The 26,498-nt window shown below is 40.5% G+C and overlaps 1 protein-coding gene across 2 annotated transcripts; it reads left to right on the top strand.

Annotated features, from left to right (window-relative positions):
* The first annotated feature begins 644 nt into the window (after positions 1–644).
* Positions 645–16,141, top strand: GZMB (granzyme B). 2 transcript variants are annotated; one of them, XM_017851875.1, is made up of 6 exons: positions 645–660; positions 12,877–12,992; positions 14,039–14,186; positions 14,643–14,778; positions 14,979–15,239; positions 15,883–16,141. In XM_017851875.1, the coding sequence occupies exons 2-6, from the start codon at positions 12,938–12,940 to the stop codon at positions 16,024–16,026; spliced, it is 744 nt and encodes a 247-aa protein (XP_017707364.1). In that variant the 5' UTR covers positions 645–660; positions 12,877–12,937; the 3' UTR covers positions 16,027–16,141. The 2 variants fall into 2 exon arrangements, with proteins under 2 accessions (XP_017707364.1, XP_017707363.1); XM_017851874.1 differs by lacking the exon at positions 645–660 and having other exon boundaries at positions 12,807–12,992.
* The last annotated feature ends 10,357 nt before the right edge of the window (positions 16,142–26,498 follow it).

Genomic DNA, 26,498 nt, shown 5'->3' with positions numbered 1-26,498 from the left:
TTCTGTTTTCTTCTCTTTCGGGTAGACTACTTCTTCTAATTATTTTTGAATTTATTTCTGGCTCACTTTTTATTTGACTGTGTTTTTTGTTGTTGTTTGTTTCTTTTTTTCCCCTTGAGGATGTGACTTTAATGTTTATAAGTTATTGTAACCTAATTTGGCTCTGGGTGCTTTCAGGGGTGAAGATTCTGTATGAGCTCCTTGGTTATAGAGACTCTTTGTATGATGGCTTCCTCAGATGCTGGTTACAGTAGCAGTGTGCTTGGTGTGTGAGCAAGTTTACTGTCTCCTGTGGAGTTGGAATGGCAGAGATCTCTTGAAGCTTATCTCATTCCCCAGTGGTGTTCACTCATTTACTTATTTATTTAGTTATCCAGCATTTTATTCACTGGTTTGAACAGTTCAGGCTTCAGGCCAATAGGAGGTGGCCACAGGCAAAAACTGGCTGTGGCTGAAGCTGGTCGGTAAACGCAATAACCAACGGTGGGCGAAAGTACCAGCCTTCACAGAGGTGGCTAGGGGAGTGCTCAGTGAAACTCACTGAGGTCTTTTCAGGTGGAAGGGAGGGATCCACCTCAGATCCCCTGACAGGACAGCAGGAAAGCAATCTGTCTCCCAGCACATTCCTGACCCAGTGTTCTAGCTATTCAGATCGGACAGGTACCTCTTTTCTTTTTTTTCACTTTGAAGTGAAGGGGTAGATGTGCAGGATGTGCAAATTTGTTACATAGGTAAACATGTGTCAGGCGGGTTGGTTGTAAAGATTATTTCATCACCGAGGTATTAAGCCTAGTATCCACCAGTTATTTTTCTAGCTTCTCTCCCTCCTCCCACCCTCTACCCTCTGAAAGGCCCCAGTGAGTGTTGTTCCCCTCTGTGTGTCTGTGTGTTCTCATCATTTAGCTCACACTCGTAAGTGAGAAAAAGCAGTATTTGGTTTTCTGTTCCTGCATTAGTTTGCTAAGGATAATGGCCTCCAGCTCCATCCATGTCCCTGTAAAGGACATGATCTTATTGTTTCTGTGACTGTGTACTTTTCCATGGTGTATATATACCACACTTTCTTTATCCAGTCTATCACTGACAGGCATTTGGGCTGATCCCTGTCTTTTCTATTGTAAATAGTGCTGCAATAAGCATAAACATGCCTGTGTCTTTATAATAGAACAATTTATATTCCTTTGGGTATATATCCAATAACGGGATTGCTGGATGAAATGGTAGTTCTGACTTTAGGTCTTTGAGAAGTTGCCATACTGTCTTCCACAATGGTTGAACTAATTTACACTCCACCAAAAGTGTGAAAGCATTCCTTTTTCTCCACAACCTCACTAGCATCTGTTATTTTTGACTTTTAGTAATAGCCACTCTGGTGTGAAGTGGTATCTCATTGTGGTTTTGATTTGCATTTCTCTGATGATCAGTGATGCTGAGCTTTTATTCATGTGACTGTTGGCAGCATGTATGACTTCTTTTGAGAAGTGTCTGTTTATATCCTTTGCCTACTTTGTAATGGGGTGGTTTAGGGGTTGTGTGTGTGTGTGTGTGTGTGTGTGTGTGTGTGTTGTTTTGTTTTTTTGTTTTTTTGGGGGGGGGTTTTTGTAAATTTATTTAAGTTCCTTACAGATACTGGATGTTAGACCTTCAGACAGACACATCTTTTCAGCTGCAAGAATGTAGAGATGAATTGTGACTCCACCTCTCATACAAGCCTGAGCCTGGAGGGCCCTTGTCCCATGGGAATGCAGTCACCTGAAGTGTTCCAGAAAGGCTGTCTACAGGTGCACCCAGGCCGAGTTCCTTTGTGAGAAACCCCAGCTGTGTCAGCAGTGGTGCATGAGGGGGAGAAGTTCTCTTCTCCAAGACCCTTTGCAAGCACCAGGGCTGCCTGACTGTTGTGGTAGAGCCACAGACTTTCCCCACTGAGCCCAGCACTGCACCTGTGCCTCTGCTTAAAGAAACTTCCCACAAGGGTAGAGTTCTGAGACTCAAGGCCTGCAATCTGAATTCCTTTGTCCCACAGGGTGCTCCCTTGATGTGGTGCACTCCTGCTTACCCTAGAATTAGGAGTTCCTGAATGCCAGACTACTACGATTGCTGCTGCTGCTCTGGATCTGGCCACCCAGTGGGGCTGCTACAATCCAGGCTGGTGCTAGGGAATGTCTGCAAAGGATTCATTGATGTGACTTATCCTCAAGTCTCCCAGCAGTGGGTACCAGCACCAAGTCTGATGGGGCTAGCAGAGGAGTAATGTAAACTCTGTGAGATTCTTTGGTTACAAATAGCCTTAGTGTGTTGGCTTTCTCTAATTTCAGTTGTAGTAGTAATGATCTGGTCACATGAGCAGACTCAAGACCTCCTGGTTAGCCAGAGTGATACAGGCAATGGTGGTAGCTGTAGTCATGCAAAAGTTTTCTCCTTCCCGGTGTTGTGTTATTCTGCCTACAGATGTTGTAATGGACTATGTTGATTGACCTATAGCAAGGAGGAGCAGTTGGTGCAAAAGAGCACTGACTACAGTAGTAGTGGTGGAATTTGTGCTTGGCTTATGTGACCAGGGGAGGTACTCTGGTGTCTCAAGCAATGGGCAGGTCCACAAAGCTCCCAGAAGTTTCTGTCCTTTGTGTTAAGCTACCAGAGTGGGTAAAAAGGCAAACCGGGTCGGTGCTGAGTCAGGCAAGTTCACACTCTGGCTATCCACATGCAGGTGCAATCAGTGGCCCCCATGGGGATCAGAGGGCAGTTCTCTGAATGCTGGGGTAATGTTTCAGGGAGGAGTGCAGTTGCCCCTGCTACACAGAAGAGCCCACACAGGAAGTGGGGAGTACAGGTGGCAGTAAGCCCCACTCAGCTCCTATGCACTTGGCAAGACAGGTCCCAGACCCACAGTGTTCCACTAGCAGTGGCTAGCTAGGTTGCAAGCGGGCTGCGCTCAGAGCTCAAAACTAACCAGGCCATAAGCCTTCTCTGGCTGCCAAGACAAAAACTGCTCAGGCCATGCCCCTCCTGGTCTGCTAGCAAATCAGGGGCACCCAGCTCCTACACCTGTGGGCACAGCACACTTCCCACTTGCCCCTCAGGTCTGGTCAAGGAGGTTCATCCCTGCTAGAGATTATATTGTGAATCTCAGTTGGGAGCTTCTCACTTCTCTCAGCCCGTGACCACCAGCTGAGCTAACTGGCAGACTTCTGCATGGTCCTCTGTGAGGTAGGATCGGGAATGGCTTCCCTCCGTCCCCAGTAGAGTCTGGGAGTGCAAGCAAAGCACATCCTGAAGCTGCTCCTTCTCATATACTCCCCTCAGCTCATTAAGTCAGCTCCAGCACTGATTAAGGTCTTCCCCATGGCCTGGATTGCCAGGTTCCCCAGTGGAAGTGCATATCCCAGAGGCAGTTTCTCTTCCTTTCACAGTCTGAGGACTCAGAGTTTTCTGCCTGGCTCATAGTGTAAGCTCCAGTTTGCTACTTCTTTCAAAGGGTCTGTGGTTTCTTTCAATTTTCCTCTTAAGCTCCCATGTTGCTTCCTGGAAAAAAAGTTCACAGCATGAATCTCTACACACTATTTTGTCTTTCCAAATAGGAGCAGCATGCTAACAATAACTTCAATCTACCACCTTGGAAAAGAAAACTATCACAGCACTATTCACAATAGCCAAAATATGAAATCATTTAAGTGACTATCAACAGATGAATGGCTAAAGAAAATGTAGTATATAGACAGAATGGAGTACTATTCAGCCATGAAAAGAAGAAAATCCTGTCATTTGCAGCAACATGGATGGAACTGGAGGTCATTATTCTAAGTGAAATAATTCAGGCACAGAAACATAAATATCACTTTCTAACTCATATATAGAAGCTAAAAAAAGAAAACAGGTCATAGGCCGGGCGCGGTGGCTTACGCCTGTAATCCCAGCACTTTGGGAGGCCAAGGTGGGTGGATTACCTGAGGTCAGGAGTTCAAAACCAGCCAGGCCAACATGGCGAAACCCTGTCTCTACTAAAAATACAAAAATTAGCCAGGTGCAGTGGTGGGCGCCTGTAATCTCAGCTACTCAGGAGGCTGAGGCCAGAGAATCGCTTGAACCTGGGAAGCGGAGGTTGCAGAGAGGTGGAGGTTGCAGTGAGCCGAGATCACACCATTGCACTCCAACCTGGGCAACAGAGTGAGACTCCATCTCAAAAAAAAAAAAAAAAAAAAAATGAGGTCATAGAAGTAGAGAGTAGAATTGTGGAAGTAGAGAGTAGAATTATTATAAGCTGGGAAAGGGATGGAGGAAGGGAAGGAGAGGTTGGCTAACGCATACAAGTTACCGTTAGATAAGAGGAATGAGTTCTACTGCTCTATAGCCCTGTAGAGTGAATATAGGCAACAATAATTTATAGTATATTTTCAAAGAACTAGAAAAGAGGATGTTGAAGGTTCACAACACAAAAAAATAATAAATGTTTCAGGTGACAGATATGCTAGTTACCCTGATTTTATCATTACACATTGTATATATGTATTTGAAATATCACTCTGTATCCCATAAATATGTATAATTAATTACATGTAAACTAAAAATAAAAGGCAAAATTACAGCATATTTTGTTAAACCTATCAAAACTAAATTTCACCCATAGTTTACCCTCCTTCCTGAAAATACAAGAAACTTAGGACTTTTAACCTCATTTATCGTCTCCCAACATTTTTGCATTTTAATTCTATATTGTTTTTTTGAATGCCGATAGGAATTGTGATTATCATCCTATATAAAAAGTGTTCATTTTCCTTTAGTAGTTTCTAGTTACTGGGCTAGTTTTGTTTCCTATGTGTTGTACTCTAATAATTTATTCTGATTGTTCTTTCAGTTGATAATTCTCTCTTCTGTTGGTCTTCAATCTGCAAGAAAACCTATTCATTTAGTGTTTAATTTTATTTCACTTTTTATTTTTGGAAGGTCTATTTGGTTCTTTATCATATCTATTATGACACTTCATATTCTCTTATTCCCTCCAGTTATCTTCAAGTTTGCATGAAATATGTGCCAGGTAATTTCAAAATCTCAAGCAGAATATCTTAATTATCTTGGCCACTTGCATAATAAGGGGAGAGTAGTTGACTTCACACCTTCTGTTCGAGTGCTGAAAATACTCCTGAGATAAATGTACCAAGATCATGCTTGGAAAAGGAAATGAAGCAATCAAAACAAACAAAAATATACAACAACTAAACAGACAAACACAAACACATATATATGAACATGCATATATATGTCACACACGTATACCCATGTGTTGTGTGTTTGTAATTATATATAAAATGAATATAGATAATTATGTATATTTAAGTATATCTATGTGTAAATACTTATGTAAAGATAGAGATATAGGTTTAGGTTTAGGTATACAGAATATAGATAAATATAGACATACGCTTTCTAAAAGCTACCTTAACACATACATAATCCATTTGAAGAAAGGATTCTATAGTTAAAAACATTTTTAAACTTCTATTGTAGTCAATATCCTCTTTTGATACATGATGGTAAAAGGCCCAGAAATTGGCAATCGAATCCCAGATCAGATATCTTCCAGCAGAGAGACAAATGCTCACAGCTGCAAGAGGTCTTAAACGATCTTATGTGCATGCTTATGATAACTTCCCAGTTGCCCCAAGATGTTTTCCAGCCACTGTTGCAACAACTCCCTGAAGAGAAAGTACTTGGGTTCACCAGAACAGCCATTCCCATGAGAACTCTAACTGTGAGGGTACTTTGCTTTTCTGAGTTGAAATTGCCAACTTAGAAATAGCTTCCCCACTGCTAAGACTGATAGAGAGGAAAATTTGCAGCTTTCCACACATGTAGTGTGTGTGTGTGTGTGTGCATGCACACTTTTTGTAACCATGTGACCATGTGACCTGGAGCACATCACTTAATATCTCTGAGTCTTTCATTTTAAAATGTGATCAAAGTTAACTGCCATACGGCATGTACAGAATATGAGATAACATATACAAACCCCCTTTTATATGCTTTGTAACACAAGATAGGAATTCATATTAATGTCCTTTTTTTCCCTCTTCCTTGATTTCTCCTTCACCAGAGTCATGCTCAAAATAACTAATTCTGCTACCAAATGAGAGCCTCAGATTATTTGAAGCTAGGTATGAGATGCCTGTGCCCCAGCTCACCTTTTCCCAACATGAGTCAACTGGAAGTCCATTCCACAGTAAAGACACTTTCCTCTGGGATACACAGTGGAGCCCAGGGTAGACACCATCTTTGGACAAGACTTTTTTCCCTGTGAGAACTGAACCAAAAGTGAAATTTCTAGAGAGAAAGAGGCTAAGCCAAAGGACACAAGCTAATCCCACTAATTCCAGTCTCCGTTATTTCCTCAGGAGTTTTAGAGTACCACTTATGAACAGTGTGCAGGTATTTAAGATTCTCAAAGCCTCACAGCCAGTCTTAGCATATGATGCCAAAAGGAGCTAGATATCAAACTCCTCAAAGCCTCATGGTTGGAGCTCAATGCCTTGGTTAATTAAGCATCTTTCAGTAACAGCCTCAATCTTTCAGGCTTAGAAATCTGAGACAAGATAACATTTTTAAAAAAGCCTAGTTTTGCAATCATATATTGGAAGTTCTGGCAAATGATTCAGCATAGAGAATACAGAGAGAATAATGTAGTCATTGGTTCCACAATCAATCATCCTGCCACAGTTCCACTGGTAAAATGCTCTGAGAGGCCCTGTAGGTTTCTACAAGACTTGATTTCCCATTGGCAGACTTTGAAGTGCTGGCTGGAATGATCCAGATCTTCCGCTTTTTTCAGGTATGTTTCTCATATTGTTCTTGAGTTTCTAATCAGAAACAGAAAAACCAGAAAGCAGAGTGTGTCCACAAGTAGATGTCATACCACAACTGGAGAACAGATAGGGGATATAACATAAGAATGCTTAAGCATGAATTTGTTTCCAAACACAATAACTTATTATTATACTTGCCCTGAACTTTAAGATAGAGAGAAAAAGAGAAAGACCCACCAACTTTGCAATCATATGCTAAAGGTTCTAGTGAATGATTCTGCAGCATTCTTTTTACCTACACTAAACCAAACCCTTTGCCATATCCCATGCAGACATGGTAAAAAAAAAAAAAAATGCACAGCATGAGGCTGTAAACAACATATTTAAGACAGAGTCCATCACTCCAGAACATTAGGGTGTGAACTTTAGACTCTGTGGAAACAAGATGCTTTGGGAAAGGGCAGTGGCCCTGGTGGGCAAAGACCCTGGGAACATAAAAACCCCCAGGTTAGGGGGATGTGGGGGGGTCTTGAGAATGGCCCAAGGTCACATCGAAAGTGACATCACAGCCCAGAAATTGCTGTCTTTCAGCTTGCTCCCACCCAGAAGTGCAGTCCACGCCAATTTACTTTTCTGAGTCTGTACTGTCACACTTGCTCCTGGTGGGGGTGGGCACACTGTTCTCACTCAAACCCACTTCTACTCCTCCTTCTTCCATAGGCCTCTTTTCATCCACACTAGACCTTTACCCACTCCAGAGTTTTACTGAATTATCCCCAACCCAACATCCAGACCTTGTTCTTCTCCATCCTTTTTTGTTTGTGATGGTGGCTGGGCAATGATAAGAATAGGCAATAAGGGAAAATTAAAGGGTGTTCTAGTGGATACTCAAACTCCAGAAAAATAATAGATGTATGTCTGTCCTAGAAACAATTTTCTCTTCCCATCTCTGCCCTCTTCCCAATCCTTACTACCACAGAGGCAAAATGGAAATACCACATTCTCCACTCTAATACATTACCTAAGTTCTTCTTTGCTGACAGATTTTTTTATATCAAATTATTTTTTATTTTATGTACATATCCCAGAAATTCTGACTAGCATCCTATTCTAATAGGAATGCAGAGATAACTTTTAACTGAGACAAGAATTTCTTCTCTACAGGACAAGTGTGATGCAATCCCATGCAATACCAGTACTTCAGGAGGCCAAAGTGGGTAGATCACTTGAGGCCAGGAGTTCAAGACTAGTCTGGGAAACATGGTAAAATCCTGTCTCTACTAAAAGTACAAAAACTAGTTAGGCATGGTGGTACACACCTGTAATCCCAGCTACTCTGGAGGCTGAGGCACGAAATCGCTTGAGCCCAGAAAGTGGAGGCTGCAGTGAGCCAAGATCGGACCAATGCACTCCAGCCTGGGTGACAGAGCGAGATGCCATCTCAAAAAAAAAAAAAAAAAAAAACAGAATTTATTCTCTACAACATAGCTGAGTCTCATGGTCAAATGAAATCTGGGGCCAACTTCTGGCTCTTTATGCCTATAGGTTCTGATTTTGCCATGACTTAAAAGAATGATCAAGCTCAGGGAAATCAGGCCACAACATCAGAATCAAATGTCATGTATGAGTGTGGGAATGTCATGTCATTGTGCTGTTCTCATTTACCTATAAGGATTGGCCTTGGCCACTTCCAAAACGGATTAGCTGTGGTTCAGTGAAAGGCTAATACCCAAGAGTATTTCCTTTCATGGACAAGGCATGACATTCTTCTACAGATTGAGAAAGAGCATCAGGAAATAAGGAATAAAAGCAAAGAGAGTGTGTAATCTGAATAAACTTTTCCATCACCATATGGTAGCCACTGAGGTACCTCTCTCTTCTGACAGATTCAGAATCTAACATCAGAGATATAGACAAAAGACTTTTATTCTTCAACCCCTCCTTAATTTTTCTCCCCAGGGCCCTGAAAAATATAGGAGATGGTGAAGTTTGGAGAAGACTTATATTACTAAGATTAGAAATAAAAGTGGAGGGCCGGGCGTGGTGGCTCAAGCCTGTAATCCCAGCACTTTGGGAGGCCGAGACGGGCGGATCACGAGGTCAGGAGATCGAGACCATCCTGGCTAACACGGTGAAACCCCATCTCTACTAAAAAATACAAAAAAAAAAACTAGCCGGGCGAGGTGGCGGGCGCCTGTAGTCCCAGCTACTTGGGAGGCTGAGGCAGGAGAATGGCGTGAACCCGGGAGGCGGAGCTTGCAGTGAGCTGAGATCCGGCCACTGCACTCCAGCCCCGGCGACAGAGTGAGACTCCGTCTCAAAAAAAAAACAAAAAAGAAATAAAAGTGGAGACATTACTACCAAACTTAGAGAAATTAAAAGGACTATACAAGAATACTATCTGCATTTGTACACCAACAAATTAGATAGTCTAGATGAAATGGACAAATTACTAGAAACACAGAAACTGCCAAAAAAAAAAAAACTCAAAAAGAAATAGAAAATCCGACCAGATTCTCACTTCCATCACTGCTATTCAATATTGCACTGGAATTCCTAAACAGAGCAATTAGGTAAGAAAATGAAATAAAAGGTATCCAATTATGAAGGAAGAAGTAAAACTATTTCTATTTGCAGATGACATGACTGTATATAAAGAAAATCCCCAATAATCTACACAAAAACTAGTAGAGTTAATAAGCAAATTCAACACATTTCAGGGTACAAAATCAGTTGTGTTTCTATACACAAACCCACAATGAACAATTAAAAAAAGAAACTAAGAAAACAATTTCATTTATAATAACATCCCAAAGAATAAAATACATGGTACTAAATTTAACCAAGGAAGTGAAAGAATTGTACACTAGAAACCACAAATAATTGCTGATTAAATGGAAAGATGTCCCATGTTCACGGATAGGAATACTTAATATTGTTAAATGGCAATACTTCCCAAAGCAATCTATAGATTCAGTGCAATCTCTGTCAAAATTTAAAATGGTCTTCTTTGCTGAAATGGAAAGCCAATCCTAAAATTCATATGTAATTCCATAGGATCCAAAAAAGCAAAACTAATATTGAAATAGAAAAACAAAGTTGAAGTACTTACACTTCTCAATTTCAAAACTTACTACAAGCTACAGTAATTAAAACAGCATGGCAAAGGCATAAGGATAGACATATGGATCAATAGAATAGATTCAGAGTCCAGAAATAAATTCAACATTTATGACCATTTGATTTTTGATAAGGATTGTCAAGGGGGTCTTGAACATTCAGTTGGGAAAGAATAATATCTTCAACAAATGGTGCTGGAACAATTTGGATAGCCACGTGCAAAATAGTCTAGTGGACTCCTATCTCATGTCACATACAATAATTAAAATAAATCAACTCTAAATATAAGGGCCAAAACCATAAAATTATTAGAAGAAATCAGGAGTAATCTTCAAGGTTTCTGATTTGTCAATGGATTCTTAGATTTCACACCAAAAGCACAAGAACAAACAATAAAATTGATAAATTTGAATTCATAAATTTCTTTAAATTTGCACATGAAATGACAATATCAAGAAAATGAAAACACAATCTGCAGAATGGGAGAAAATATTTACAAGCCACATATCTGATAAGGACTTAGTATCCAGAATATATAACGAACTCTTCCAACTCAACAATGAAAACAAAAACAATGCAATTTTAAGAATGGGCAAAGGAGTTGAATCAACATTTCCCCAAAGAAGATACTCGAATGACCAGCAAACACATGAAATGATGCTCAACATCATTAGTCATAAAGGAAATGTAAATCAAAACCACGTGGCATACTACTTTACACCCATTAGAATGAAGATAGTCATTTTAAAATAACAAGTGTCAGCAAGGATGCAGAGAAATAGGAACTTTCCTATGTTGCTGATAGGAGTATAAAAGGGTACAACCACTGTGGAAAACAGTCTTGTGGTTCCTTAAAAAATTAAAAATAAGATTATTACATAACTCAGAAACTCCACTTCTATGTATATATTCAAAAGAACTGAACACATATTGTTCACGCAGAAATCTGTACACAAATGTTTATTGCTGCATTGGCTACAATAGCCAAAAGATGGAAACAATCCAAATGTCCATTGACAGATGAACAAATAACTTGTGGTATAAACATAATGGGAACATTATTTTGCCACTAAAAAAATGAATACTGGCATGTGCTACAGCTTGTATGAATCTCAAAAACGTTATTACAAGTGAATGTAGCCAGCGACAACAGGTCATGTATTGTGTGATTCTGTTTATATGAAATATCCAGAGGTGGTGGCTGCAGATTTTGAATGTGCTAAACGTCACTGAATTGAATATTTTAAAATGGTTAATTGTAGGTTATGTGAATTTTACCTCAATTTTTTAAATGGGTCACAAACTTATGTTTAGCATAATCCCCTTTTAATTTTAAAAAAGATAGATAGATATTACATGAGAAAAAATGTGCTAGAGCATACTTCAAGACATTAAAGATGGTTATCAGTGAATTATGAGAAATTAGGTAACTTTAATTATTTTCTCTTTGCTCAAATTATTTAAAAATTACTTGCATGTTAAATTTTTTAATGCCTAGGAAAGAAAGACTATAGTTGTATTGACTAATAGATTTCTACAAGCATGGGGAAAATGCTTAATTTGTAGGGTTAAGCAAGGATAAAATAAATTGCATTGTCTGTACAATGTGATCCCAAGTATTTAAAACATACTGCTTATGGTAACAGTCAATCTGTGGGAGACAGATTAATAAGTGATATTTTCCCTTCCTACTTTCCAAATTTTCTTAATAAACATATGTTATGACTATAATCAGAAAAAAATATATTTTTAAAACGTCTACTATGGGGCAAGCTATGTTCAAAAAACAGAAGTCTGATAAATGTAGTTGGCTCACTATTGACAAGGAAGACATTTACACTGGAATTCTATATTTTGAGATATACCATTCTTCACAGAAAAATTGTAAAATACAGAAAATACGAAGATGGAAACAAATCACAATAATCAAACCACGTAGAGAGATTTAGTTGTTTTTTTAATAGAATTGGGCACAGGCTGTTTAGAAACAACCATCTTTCATATCCATCATAATGATAGCATTAGTGTAGTTTGTTTAGCAAATGTTTACTGTGTGCCTATTATGTGCTAAGCCTGCTATGTAAGAAGTGTGGCTCTCTGGACAGGAGATAGAATACTAAAAAAGACAACTACTTATCTTTGGCTGCCTGGCATGCTTCCTCACTTCACATGGTATCAGCAGTTTAGCATTACAAACGTCCTTTAGAGAACCAGCCCTTTCTCATTCTTGGTTCTAGTGGCTTGAGTGGACTGACTCCAGCCTACCCAAAGTGGATTCAACTCCTAGCAATTCGTTAATCCAGCCCAATAAAATGTCAAGTACAGGACTTTTATTGAAAGCGTTCAGAAAAGAGGTGAACTCTCACACTAAACATTTGTAACTAAATAAAGGATGTTAGAAATTCCCTAGAAAGGAAGCTATGATAATAAATGGGTTGCTAGATGGGTCTAGTAGATGGTGGCCATACTTTGTTACTACCTTGTGTATTGCTCTACCATAGCCCTCCCCAAACTGTACTCTGGCTCCTGGCATTTGTCTCTTCAACCAGATGGTCAGCTCTCTAAGGGAAGGAGACACATCTCCAACATGCTTGGTTCTAGCACAAACTGCTAAAGAAACTATTCTGATAGATTTAGCAGCCTGGCCTTAAGGCATTGGGGTTCTATCACTGGGAACTCAGGTTTCTGGTGCTTCAGTACATCTACTGGCTGATACCATATCCTACAGTTCACTTCATATGCTTGGGTTCCTGCTCTGGGCTGAATAGGTAGTCTACTCTGAGTCATCAGCTGTGGGTGCTGATGTGGTCACTGCACGATTTTCACACAAGCACCCAGAGGACGTCATCAGGCAGAAGCAGTGGGGGTGGGCAGCATTCACAGAAAATCTGTGATGAGACACCACAAAACCAGAGGGGAACATGAAGTCACTGAGCCTGCTCCACCTCTTTCCTCTCCCAAGAGCTAAAAGAGAGCAAGGAGGAAACAACAGCAGCTCCAACCAGGACAGCCTTTCTGAGAAGATGCAACCAATCCTGCTCCTGCTGGCCTTCCTCCTGCTGCCCAGGACAGATGCAGGTGAGTGATCGTCTCCACCCTCGGGGGCCCAACCCCATCCCATAGGTCTCCTGCCCTTTCTCCACATTCCTGATCCATCTATCTACCAGGAATGTTCTGAACTCCAGCTCCCATTGTACCAAGACCCCCCAGGTGTGATGCTGGATAAGCTATCAGCAGGAATGGCAGAGCAGAAGGCCGTTCTCAAGAAGAGCCAGTGGGTACTATCCCCTCTCCAGAGCCCACCTTTGTCACCTGGAGAGCAGGACTTTCCTAGAAGTAAATGGCAGAGGATGGGAAACTAGAAAAGAGAAATATTAAATTATTCTAGAGTAGGTCTGGCTTCTGTTTCTGGGATAACACAGGTCCTTCTCTCACCGTCTACTTAGGAGAGAAACCCAGAGCTCAGCTGACAGCAGAACTGGTGCAATCACTGTCCTCAGAACACTGTTAATGTGTTTGCTCAGTCCCATTCTCCAACTCTGCTTTTCTTCCCTGGCCTTTGGTGGCTCCCCTCTTTCCAAGAATGAGGCACTATGGCAAGCCCGAACTTCCCTCCCTGTTTTCTAGAATTCCACCAGCACTGCTCTGTCAGCCCTCATCCAGAGGCTAACTGGAGCCAGTCCATCATGCAGCCATGAACATTTATTGGGCACCCACTACATGTCAGGCTCTAGGAAATAGGATATGACAGTATCTAGAGCCCTCCACTTATGCCTTGGCCATTAGAAAGCAGCACTATCCTAGAAACCATGGGACTCATAGGGTCTTGGAAACTCACCTGAAACAAAGCAAAGTCAGGAAAGGAATGATCAGGAGCCTCTGGGATTTCACTGTCCCTAAGACAGATATGCTTGCCTTCGACTACATAAGGAAGAAAGATTTACAGACCAAAGTCTGCTGTTCTTCCCTTTTACAGAGCAGGAAATTGAAACCCCTTCCTCCAGGCCCCTCCCAACTCCAGGCTATCCCAGGTTCCCAAATGCCCAGGAATTCTGGAGCCATCAAGCAGGTGCCCACCCAGCAGATTCCATGGGTGCACACAAGCAGAGAGACTTTTCCTTCAGGGGAGATCATCGGGGGACATGAGGTCAAGCCCCACTCCCGCCCCTACATGGCTTATCTTATGATCTGGGATCAGAAGTCTCTGAAGAGGTGTGGTGGATTCCTGATACGAGAGGACTTCGTGCTGACAGCTGCTCACTGTTGGGGAAGGTGAGGAGCAGAAAACAGCCCACACCTTCCTGGAAACACTCCACAGAGACCCCTGCCTTCTTCCCAAGGAGCTCCTTGGGCTCCTGGGAACACATATGCCAGGAGGGCTCCTTAGAGGGTGAGAAAAGGGCAGGTAAGTTTGTGGAGAGGGGGGAAGGTTGGTTCCAGAGGCGCTGCTGAAGTAAGAAACAGCAGAGTGACCAAGCCTGCCATATTTAGAACTGGGGGCATACTTTGGCATAAGAATACAAACTGAAGCAATTCCACCTGTGTTTCAAGGGGGAACCAACCCCTGAGAAACATGGTGTAATTACCAGAATTCCAATTCCTGGGGACAGACTGTCCCCTTAATTTCCCCTCAGCTGCAGCCCTGCCCCAGCTGTCACCTGCTCTTCACTGTCTCTGGGCTGTATCCCCTGTGACTCCGCCCCCATCCTCACTCTGCTCTCTGTGCAGCTCCATAAATGTCACCTTGGGGGCCCACAATATCGAGAAACAGGAGCGGACCCAGCAGATTATCCCTGTGAAAAGAGCCATCCCCCACCCAGCCTATAATCCTGAGAAATTTTCCAGTGACATCATGCTACTACAGGTGAGGCACACTCTTGCCACTCTTGCCTAGTCCAGTTGGTTCCACTCCCACTGTGATGCAGGCCCTTCCCTCCTTTCCTTCCTGGCCTTTTGGTTAATTCCTGTGCCTCAGAGGAGAGGGAAGACAGCATAGTCCCATCACTGTGTCAGGGCCCAGAACTTCGTTGGCTGACCTGGACTTTCTTGCCTCTTCCCCACCAGCTGGAGAGAAAGGCCAAGCGGACCTCAGCTGTGCAGCCCCTCGGGCTACCTAGGAACAAGGCCCAGGTGAAGCCAGGGCAGGTGTGCAGTGTGGCCGGCTGGGGATGGACGGCCCCCATGGGAAAATACTCAAACACACTGCTGGAGGTGAAGTTGACAGTGGAGAAAGATCAAACGTGCAAATCCCACTTAGGCCATTATTACGACAGTACTGTTGAGTTGTGCGTGGGGGACCCAAAGATTCAAAAGGCTTCCTTTAAGGTGAGACTATGCATCTGCCTGGATTGGCTCTGGGGAGAAAGATGTTTGGGGAAGATCTGAGACATGCAGACCTAAGTAGTGGGGGACTCCTTCACCCACTAAACTGTGATCTTTCTCTCTGGAAAGAGAAAAGGGGACTAGACAGAGCTGGGTAGAAATTAGGGCCTCTGCAAACTTACGAGGAGGCTTATAGTGGATGGTGCTCCTTTGGAAGGATGAATTTGCAATACTCTACCCACTCCAGGTCACAGATATCAGGAAACTGTGCCCACTGGGAGTGCAGTAATTATAACCAGGTGTGTCTTCAGAGGCCAGTACCCAACGTGGTTAATGGGCTGGTCCTCCATGGTGGATGTCAGCCCTCCTTGCCCGCTTCTGGGTCCTTAAACAGCCAACGGTCCCACATTCCTGCAATCCCATCTCCTAGGGGAGATGACGGAGGCTGGCCGCTGGGATGAGGTGAAGCAGTAACAATGTCCAGAGCCAGAGCTTGGCAGCTAGGGGCCACCAGCAGCCTGCCCTGCCCTCTCATCTCCCACATGCACGCTGTGCAAGTTGGCCTTTTCTAAGCGGGAGCTTGAGATGGCAGAGAGGGCAGGACCCAGAGGAGCATCAGCTCAGTCCTTCCACTCTCTATTCACAGGGGGACTCTGGAGGCCCCCTTGTGTGTAACAAGGTGGCCCAGGGCATTGTCTCCTATGGACAAAGCAATGGCAAGCCTCCACGAGCCTGCACCAAAGTCTCAAGCTTTGTACGCTGGATAAAGAAAACCATGAAATGCCACTAACTACAGAAAGCAAACTAAGCCCCCGCTGTGATGAACCACCTCCTCGGAGCCGAGTCCAGATTTACACTGAGAGAGGTGCCAGCAACTGAATAAATACCTCTTGGTTGAGTGCAAAGGCTGGTTTCTTGTTTATTCATTGACCCTCATTCGCAGGCACCAGTTCTGTGCTATGCAGGCCAGTGACACAATTTTGCTGTCTTCTGCTTTCTCCTCTCCCCTCACCCCTTGCCACCTCCCCAAACCCCCATGCAAAGCTGATATTCAGCTCTTTCCTATCCACACCAGTTTCTCCAGGGCCTGCCCTTCTGCCAGGGCTGAAGCTGAGCACCATCAGGAGACAACATGGACCACTTTGGTCCTGGGGCTTAGCGAAAACTTCTTACCTCCTTCTCCAGTGTTACATGACAGAGAAAAAAGGGATAATACCATGGGACCTAACTCCTCATCCCCCACTGGGGCTCCTCATTCTCCCCTGGGCTTAGTTTCTCTACCCTCCTCTGAGCTCAAAGCTCAACTCATCCTCCAGCCTCTTGGCTGCCCCTTCTCTTCATCCCTGCTGAGTGTTCTCAGAATCCACCAACTTTTGTCCTCTCCAGTCCACGCTGACCTGATCTGGGCCCTTCCTCATATCTACCCACCTAAGATACCCAGAGACCCTATGTGGTTCCATAAGGGCCTTGCCACTGAGATGGCAGCTCATCTCATGCCCTGGCAGGGAGGGGCCTCAGAAAAACCAGGCCTGTGTGGCACCAGATAAGATCCATGGTATGAATATTGTCATGTGCGACTCCAGAACAGCAATGTATGGGATTTGAAAACGACTTTAATCATTTACTTTCCAGACATGAAGTTGTCAAACTGTTCAATGGAGCATCGTCTTCACCTAGGGGAAGCGTAGCAGGGCGGGAAGAAGACAACTAGGGCAGGCTTATTTTCATTTGTTTAAAAAGTAGCAAGGATGAACGTTATTATAAAGATTCAAATTGTAGGAAAAACACCCATTTGATTGGACCACCAGAAGCATAATCCCCGTCATTACACAAGCTCCTGCCTGTACAGAATGAAACTAGAATCAGGAAGGCTCACGCAGGCTGGGAAAATGAAGCAATGCCTCTATTGTTTAGGCCACCTGATTACTGCTACATTTGTAGTTTCCAAAACTACCTGGACTTGTGAATGTTAGGAAGTTCTTGGCTTGGAGGTCACCGATAGAGTATATGACATTTTGTTGAATGAGAGTTGCCCTGTGTTAAGCTCACCCTGCTAAACACTCCCAGCAGTCACCTTTCCAAGGTCTTGCCGCTAATATAGAGTACTGCCTGGGAGTTGAACAGAAGTACTAGCTCTAGGTTAGTGCCTCCCTGTCCCAAATATACACAGCACTACACTATTGTGGCGTGGAGTAAAATCTCCCTCTAGGATCATGTAACTATCAAGGTCATGCCCTTTCTCATCTCAGTGTGCACTAAGCATGCTGCAATACAACCCCTTTTTTTTTTGTTTTTTTTTTGTTTGTTTGTTTGTTTGACAGAGTTTCACTCTGATCAGCCATGCTGGAGTGCAGTGGCGCAATCTCAGCTCACTGCAACCTGTGCCCCCTGGGTTCAAGCGATTATCCTACCTTAGCCTCCTGAGTAGCTGAGATTACAGGCGTGCACCATCACACCCGACAAATTTTTATATTTTTAGTAAAGACAGGGTTTTACCATGTTAGCCAGGCTGGTCTTGAACTCCTGACCTCAAGTGATCTGCCCACCTCGGCCTCCCAAAATGCTGAGATTACAGGTGTGAGCCACCACACCCAGCCGCAACTCAATCTCTTAATCTTGGGCACTTTTATAAAATAAGTGGGTGTCACACAGTTTCTGATTTGGAACTTGAAAAAAAAAAAATCCCTGCACCTAAGAAATACTAATGACTTGGCTCCTTCATTGGAAAAGGAAAACGCAGAAAGCAAAACAAAATAATAGTATTTTTTAAAGTTGCCTGGTCACGTCCATAATCAGTTTAGGTATGATACTTACTTTGGGGAAATGGTTCTGTGGTTTAAAACAAGTTTGAAAACCACGTTGTTGTAGGCCTTTATCCACTTCTGAGCAAGAAGAAAGAAACAAAGTTTCAGGAAAGGGTAGTGACTGACTGAAGATATCACAGAAGTTAGGACAGAGCCTGAACAGAGCCCAGGCCCCCTGATGACCAGGCCAGAAACTAGCTTTAAAAGTCTTCTAATGCTCACCCCAAGGTGACTTTCTGGAATCTCCAGACAATAATTAAGCTTGTGCTCAGATACCTCCCTGGAGAGAAAGACTGTGGGCTTCTCCAGCAGCTATTTAGTGAGAAATATTCAAAGCAATTCCCTTTGGTAAGCTGAAATCTGTCCACAGGTGTATTTAGGTGGACTCAGAGGCAGGTAAGTACTTTAAACATGCTGACTCCTTCAAATCTCCTTGGTCTGTGGAAGTTTGCCCCCAACCCCTACCATATGAAGAAATAATCTTTCCCTTGCTTAAAATCTCTATAGTGTCCCTACTGACTCTAGGAAAGGAAATGCCTCAGCCCACTGAGATCCACTCCCACCATGCTTCTTTTTCTCCAGGGCCACAGGAAGAATCAGGTCCCAGCACAGCCAGGGAGAGAACTGCCAAGTGGGCTCGTGGAGGATATAGACTCCAAAGAAAGCAAAATCTTGTTAATTTGTTTCTGGGAATATGTATTGTTATGACTGCTTTCCCAGCCCACCACCATGCTTCTCCCAGTCCCACTCTTTGTGAACTTACACAACTTATAGGGTTTACTTCTTATCTTGGTAACCCACACAAGATTGCTTTTGACCAACTAACATATGTCACCATGGCAGCAATGTACCATATCACTTAGAAGCAGTTGACCTGAGAGAATTGCAGAATAGCTTACTGAAGACTGAAAATAATGACAGCTGAGAAACAGCTACCTGCAAGATTGGGATGCTGTGCTACAGAATGTAGCATATGCTTTTAAGCAGTAATAAATATATAGTGTCGGTTCTTTCATAGCTAGAATACATGGTTTTGGAAACAAAGAACATTTCCAAACATTCCTTGCCCCTCTGATTAGGAGTTACCCCCCTGGTTATTAAACCTAATGAGCCACATTTAGAGTTTTTGCTTCTGTCTTCATAATCTTGAGCTTTGCTAGTCTAGAGGTCTCAATTCCTGAGAGTGAAATCAACAGTCAGATAAGTAGGTTACTTTAGTAGCTGGGTGATTAATCCTGATTGCCATGGGAAGATGGGATTCACTGAGATACTTCTTAATATTTCCATGACCATTAGTGAAGGTCATTGGAAGACTAGTGTAGCCCAATAAGATAAGACTACTAAGACCCTTTATTTTTTTCTATTATACTTTAAGTTCTACCGTACATGTGCACAACATGCAGGTTTGTTGCATATGTATACATGTGCCACGTTGGTGTACTGCACCCATCAACTCGTCAGCACCCATCAACTCGTCATTTACATCAGTTATAACTCCCAATGCCATCCCTCCCTCCTCTCCCCTCCCTATAATAGGCCCAGGTGTGTGACGTTCCCCTTCCCATGTCCAAGTAATCTCATTGGTCAATTCCCACCTATGAGTGAGAGCATGCAGTGTTTGGTTTTCCGTTTTTGCGATAGTTTGCTGAGAATGATGGTTTCCAGCTGCAGCCATGTCCCTATAAGGGACACGAACTCATCCTTTTTTATGGCTGCATAATATTCCATGGTGTATATGTGCCACATTTTCTTAATCGAGTCTGTCACTGATGGACATTTGGGTTGATTCCAAGTCTTTGCTATTGTGAATAATGCTGCAATAAACATACGTGTGCATGTGTCTTTATAGCAGCATGATTTATAATTCTTTTAATTTTAATTGACTCTTACTCTTATTACTCCTTGGATACAGTAGTTTTGGAAATTCATATCATATGTTTTTAGTTCGCTTTCCCTAACAAACCTTATCACTGATTTTACTACTATTACCTATACTACATAATTCACAACCACCAGTACCACATATATGATTAATTGCAAGAAATAGCTGACACAACTATTTACTAGGAGCTCTCTATACATTAGCAAGAATATCTAAAATCACTACCAGTTAAGTATCATCATGCTTTACAAACGTGGAAATAAGATTCAGAAAGTTTAAATAAGGTTCCCCAGGTTATACAGCTTGGAACTGCCTGGATTACATAATGCTACATTTAGTGTCATGTAATCTTTTACTCTTTTAATAGGTTAATGCAGTGGTTATCATTCCAGGCAGCACATTAGAATCGCTTTTCAAAAGAGTAATAATTAGAGACCTCACCAAACCAATTAAGTCAGAATTTCCAAGGCTGGGTTCCAAGCAGTAGTAATTTAATTTCCCTAGGACAGTGTAATGTACTGAGAAATAGTAGTTTGGAAACTCAAGATATGACGAGTTATATAGTCTTTTGAATCTTTCAGAACACATATTTTAACACACCATTGGTTTATATGCTAGAAATTATATTACAACATTTGCAACCTAACCAACATGAAAACATTATTTAGTAATTAAAAGTTCCTCAAGGGACACTTGTCTATTCTTATGGACCTTTATTTTAAGAGGAAGCTTTCCAAGCAATTAAAAAAAAATAACTTTCCGATGACTATACTATTGATTTCTTAATACAGGTCAGAATAGTGTTAATCCTTCAATCAAGTTTTGGTACAGCTATTACAATATTCAAAGTAAGTCTCTCACAAATCATACATTAACTCACTCATTGTGTTTGTTAGGAAAAGTAAGAAAGATACATGTCATTTATTTTTAATTTTTTGTTAATGATTACATTCACGTTCATGTATTGTTAATTTCAAGAAACTATGTAGGAATTAAAAGGAGAGTTTGATAAGCTATACAGTTTTGATTGAAATAGATGTCTTAATTTGTTCAAATGTAAAAGATAAAGGTTATGTTGACTTATATGCTAACCACTAATCTCTATCATCATGTACTGCAAAATAGATTTCAAATACATGGGCTACAGTTGGGTATCTTAAATCTCCATGAAGGTAAGAGCAAGCTGTTTTCATACCATGTCTGCATAAAAGAAGTCATGTAGTAAATATTGAATAAATCTATGATGACGTACATGTGTATCTCTATACACCTGTCTCTATTTTCAATTAAATTATAAATTCCTTGAGAGTGTAGAATTTTCTTTTAATATTTTTATATCTGCTGCTACTCTTAGCACTGATCTGGGCACATCATAAGTTGCTTAATAAATATCCAGTTTTCTTTCTCAATACATCCTAAAATATTATTTGATATTTTACTTTTTCATTATTCAACTGTACATAATTGGTGAAATCAGGATATTCTTTTCAATAAAGTATAGCATTTTAGAAATAAAATTATTCTTTTTTCTCTCATTTTCTTTCTAAATAAAAGAAATTATTTGGAAAGTATCTCTCAAATTCAGGAATATATATTTTAGTGTATTTTGCCATGGAATGAGAGGGTAAAATTTTTATTTTTAGAAGATCTCCTTCCCCCCTCCCACCCCAGGCAATGGTAAAACCATTTACTGACAAAGAAACTTGCTATTTAAACTGTGATCTGCACATTAATATTGTCAGTATTACCCGCAAGTTTATTACAGATGCAAAATCTCAGATCCCACTGCAGGCACATTGAGCCAGAACATTCACTGCATTGCAATCCCCAGGTGATCCTTTTGCACATTTAAGACTGAGAAGCACTAATGTATGCTAGTTTCCAATTTCTTTTTTCCTTGCTCTTTTTTTGTGTGCTTTAGAAATATGTTTTTGAAATGTGGATATCCTCCTAGAGTGTTTTCTGCCTAAGGCATACTCCTAAGAAATTGTTTTCAATATTAAAACATGTGTTTAAGACTGAGCTACCACAGCACCCAGAAAATTAACTTTTTGTGATTAAGAGTTATCTATGTAGACTGACGGAGTGAGCAACCATATTGCTAATGATATTACTAACCACGATTTCTACGATGTGGAACTCCATGTCATTTTCCAGGGAATTTTAAATGCCCTTCACCTTTCTGCTTATCTGATGGTTAAGAAAAGGGTCACCTGTACTCTGTTCAGTTATCTCTAATGTTTAGCCTTCTCAGTGTTCTTTTTCTTATCCTTTTATTCTTAAAAAAAACAAAACAAAACACTAGGTCCTTTCATTCAGATCCTTGAGGTCAAAGGTGCTACAGCAAAGAAAGATAATCAGTTGACCTGATAGTCTCATAATCAATATATCAAAATAAATTTAATCATCAATCAATTTAATGTTTTCCTCCCTCTATATTTGTATGAACAATAGTTTTCACATTTTTTATAGATCAATGTATTGAATGATTTTTGGACTAGAAGATAAGAAACACATATTCAAATGTTAATCCTTACAATCACTGTATTAGGCAAAAAACTGGATGTTCCCGGGCTAAGATCCCTCTTTCTTAGAAATGACAGTTTTAGCACAGCTTATCTCTGCAACTTCTAGCTCCATGATTCCATGGCACTCTATCTTCATGAACCTGTTGATAAATCTAATTTAAGTCTTCATTATGGTATTGAATCAGAAGAAAAAATGAATCTCATTTTACACAGAAAACAATAAAGAAATAGGCAAATAAAAAGAACACTCAAAATTTTGATCCCATTTGTCAAAAAAAATTGATCCATGTCAGTAAACATTTTCAGGTGAAAAGTAACTAATGCTCAAATACAATCTTTTCATGAATTAATCATGGCTGCCTTTGCACCGTAGCAGACTGTTAGGTGCTTAGTTAAGGCCCCAGCTAGTTCTCACTCACGGACTCTATTCTTGAGAATACAACTGATTATTTGAATTGAAATTACCAATCCCAAGGTGCCCAAATGAGCAAGAAGTTATGAATATTATAGGAAGATTTTCTTTTCTTCCAAGCCTGCTCTGAATTTAGAATTTTATTGCAGGTTCAGAGAGCACTGAGACAATGCCATGTTCAGCCCACTGGGAAGGAGGAAAATGAATAAGAAGCAAATGAAGATTCCAAGGGGAGCAATAAACAAACCTGTCCCACTGCATTCAATTTGAAGAATAGTATTTAATATCTTCAGAGTGTTTCACTGACTTTTGTATCTCAGTTCATTATTGCCTGGAATTTTAGAATTGAATACCTCTGTGAGTTATAGACTGTTTGGCACTCAGGATGCACATATGAAAGATATCATCCTAGGTAGAAAATTAGAGATTTTCTCTCTAATATCTCTACATAGCTGCTTTGGGTCATACATTTTCTAAAACACATATTCCTCTGAACTTACTGATTTTCATCAATTCTCATTGGCAACAATGGAAATTCACACATCAAAACGCCTTTATAATATCGTTCCAGTTTATTTGTCTCAACTCTTGTCTTTACCCACTTTATACCGTGAGTTCTACTGAAACCTCTGAGCCTCATTCCAAGTATGACTTCTTTGAATGAATGATGCTATCTTCAATTTCATTGCCTTGACATATTATTCCGTCTTCTCATAGTGTTGTTACTGTCTTTTTTAAACTTATCTCCTACTAGATTATCAAATACCAAGTGAGATATCAACTATTTTAGGAGCCCTATTCTAAGGCCTGAGATTGGTGGTCCATCTTAATATTCTCATAGTAGACAGTTATTACATATACTTTAAAAATTTAACATCTATTAAACCCTATAGATGACAAAATTCCTTCAATCAACTATCGCAGCATCTAGCCAGTACATGCTAAAATGAATTTTCTTTAAAGAATAAATTATCAAATATATGGCCCTAAAGGGTAGGTTGTCATATCATTCTCTTCATTTTATACATGAAGAAACATTAAAGATCTTTCCCCCAAACCCAAGATTGGTAGGTGAAGCATGTAAGGTTTTCTGACTAAATCATAAGTTGTTTTCCACTGGAGCATCTCTTCATTTCATGTTGAATGGGAGACATTAGAGATGAGGAAAAATATCAGGACTACAAAAGTCCCACTGAGAAAAAAAGGGAGAAATTATGTAAATCATGATGGTCTACCAACACACAGCATATTCTCAGGAGAAATGCAAGATAGGGGTTCTAGCAAGTGGGATGCTTATATTCACGAAAGGCAAACCATTGTTTCAGAGGGGTGAGAGTGGCAGCACCTATTTAGATCAACTTCTATCAGTTTATTTCATTTTATTTTTTGTTGCTAAAAATATAAGATTTATCCTGGACACTACTGTATCATTTCCACAAAGTCCTCTAAAATTCTTCCTCTTTTTTTAAAAAAATTAAAAATTAAAGCAGTTTTAGGCACAGGTCACTTTGCCAAGGGACGTTTGCTATCTATGTGTCTTTTCACCTTTCAAATAAATTTTATTTGAGTTGATTTCTTCTCTATTTACAGTAATTCTCAATACATTTTGACTAAGATACTTTAAAGACTCTTAACATATGAGAATGTAGGTAATATATCTTTGGCATATTGCTTATCATCAAATGTTTTTCCAGGTTTTCATTATGAAATCTTTCAACACACAGAAAAGTTAAAAGAAAGAACCATATAGACCCAAAACTTGCTAATGTTTTTCATGTGTCTCACGAAACTTACACTGAAAGTATTCCAGCATTTTTCCCTAAAAACAATGACATTCTCTTATGTTATTTGCATTTTCATTACATCTAAGAAGAGTAACAGTAACTACCTAATGTCATCTAACTTCCAGTTCCTTTTCAAATTTCCTGAGTTGCATGCAATACATATTTTACCATTACCTTTTTAAACACTTACATTCACATACAGTTTATTAATTGCATTTGCTTTACATTATCTCTTTAGTCTTTTTAATCTAGATCAGTTCTACTTCGTTTTACTTATTTGTTTTTTATGACATTGAATCTGTTTTTCACCTACTGAGAGGTGAAGCTTGCTGGGCTTCTACGTCGGGTAGGGACTTGGAGAACTTTTCTGTCTATCTAAAGGATTGTAAATGCACCAATCAGCACTCTGTAAAAACGGACCAATCAGCCCTCTGTAAAATGGACCAATCACTGCTCTGTAATATGGACCAATCAGCAGGACATGGGTGGGGCCAAATAAGAATAAAAGTTGGCCACCCAAACCAGCAGTGGCAGCCTGCTTGGGTTCCCTTCCTGTGCTGGGGAAGCTTTCTTCATAATAAATGTTGCTACTGCTCACTCTTTGGGTCAGCACTACCTTTCTGAGCTGTAACACTCACTGCGAGGGTCTGCAGTTTCACTCCTGAAGTCAGCAAGACCACGAACCCACTGGAAGGAACAAACAACTCCGAATGTGCCACCTTTAAGAGCTGTAATACTGCAAAGGTCTGTGGCTTCACTCCTGAAGTCAGCAAGATCACGAACCCACCAGAAGGGAGAAACTCTGGACACATCTGAACATCTGAAGGAACAAATTCTAGACACACTATCTTGAAGAATTTTAACAGTCACCGCGAGGGTCTGTGGCTTAATTCTTGAAGTCAGGGAGACCAGGAACCCACCAGAAGGAACCAATTGTGGACACACTACCAACCAGCCATTTTTATTATGTGTATTGCTGTAAAGACTTTGTTAACGTATTTTAATCTGAATCATACATTTTATATTACTTTAAAAATACTCAATATTGAGTCTTTTAACAGTCCGGGTCAGTTATCTTGCAGAATGTTTCCAACTTTGTTTTGTCAAATTCTTCTCTTACAGTGTCATTTCCTTGTTCTTCTCTGTGTTTTTTATAAACTAAAACTTGGAACTAAAGACTGGATTAAATGGAAGTTGAAAATGTTTTAGTAAGAACACTTGAGAGGTGAGACAATGTACTTCACGTTGCAACACACCAGGCAGCACATTCTACCAGTGGATCCCACTAATAGTGATGTTGGGTTTGGCTACTTTCTTAAGGTTGTGATCACTAGATCTCTTTGTTATAAAAAAAAAAGTGTCTCTTTCACTTTAGCAAACAATATTTGGGATAGGAGGTAATACTTTAACATAGGAGAATTATTTGGTTCCCTTCAAACCAATTCACCTAATAACTTTTAACAATAGTTGTATCTATTGATTATTGATGTGACAATCCATTATTACACTAATGTTTACAAAGGATGATTTTTCTAATTCTATAATTTATTTGACATTTGTTAAGCATCATTAATCTGTGAAAAAGTGTTTTTTTCTCAACAATCTGGGGTGAAATATATATTTTGTTTAAAAGCCAAAGAAATGCTTAGATCTCTTTTAATTATTAATTTTAGACTAAAATATTAGCGTGATAGTTACCTCCACCTCCATATGTGACGAATCAGATTTTTAAAAATTTAGGGTATACTTAAGGCTAGTTTATATTTATACATTCCTCTAAACATAGAGAAATAAAGAGAATATTGGATTAATAATCTGAAAACATTGGATTCAAATTCTAGGTTACAGCTTA

The sequence above is a fragment of the Rhinopithecus bieti genome, unplaced genomic scaffold (assembly GCF_001698545.2).
Source record: "Rhinopithecus bieti isolate Rb0 unplaced genomic scaffold, ASM169854v2 scaffold_32518, whole genome shotgun sequence".
NCBI lineage: Eukaryota > Metazoa > Chordata > Mammalia > Primates > Cercopithecidae > Rhinopithecus > Rhinopithecus bieti.
This window is presented reverse-complemented; position numbering and strand designations above follow the sequence as displayed.

Coding starts and splice junctions, on each gene's coding strand:
- GZMB (XM_017851874.1), top strand. CDS start 12,836: ATGAAGTCACTGAGCCTGCTCCACCTCTTTCCTCTCCCAAGAGCTAAA. Junction 14,779..14,978: donor GTGACATCATGCTACTACAG/GTGAGGCACACT, acceptor CTTCCCCACCAG/CTGGAGAGAAAGGCCAAGCG. Junction 15,240..15,882: donor TTCAAAAGGCTTCCTTTAAG/GTGAGACTATGC, acceptor CTCTATTCACAG/GGGGACTCTGGAGGCCCCCT.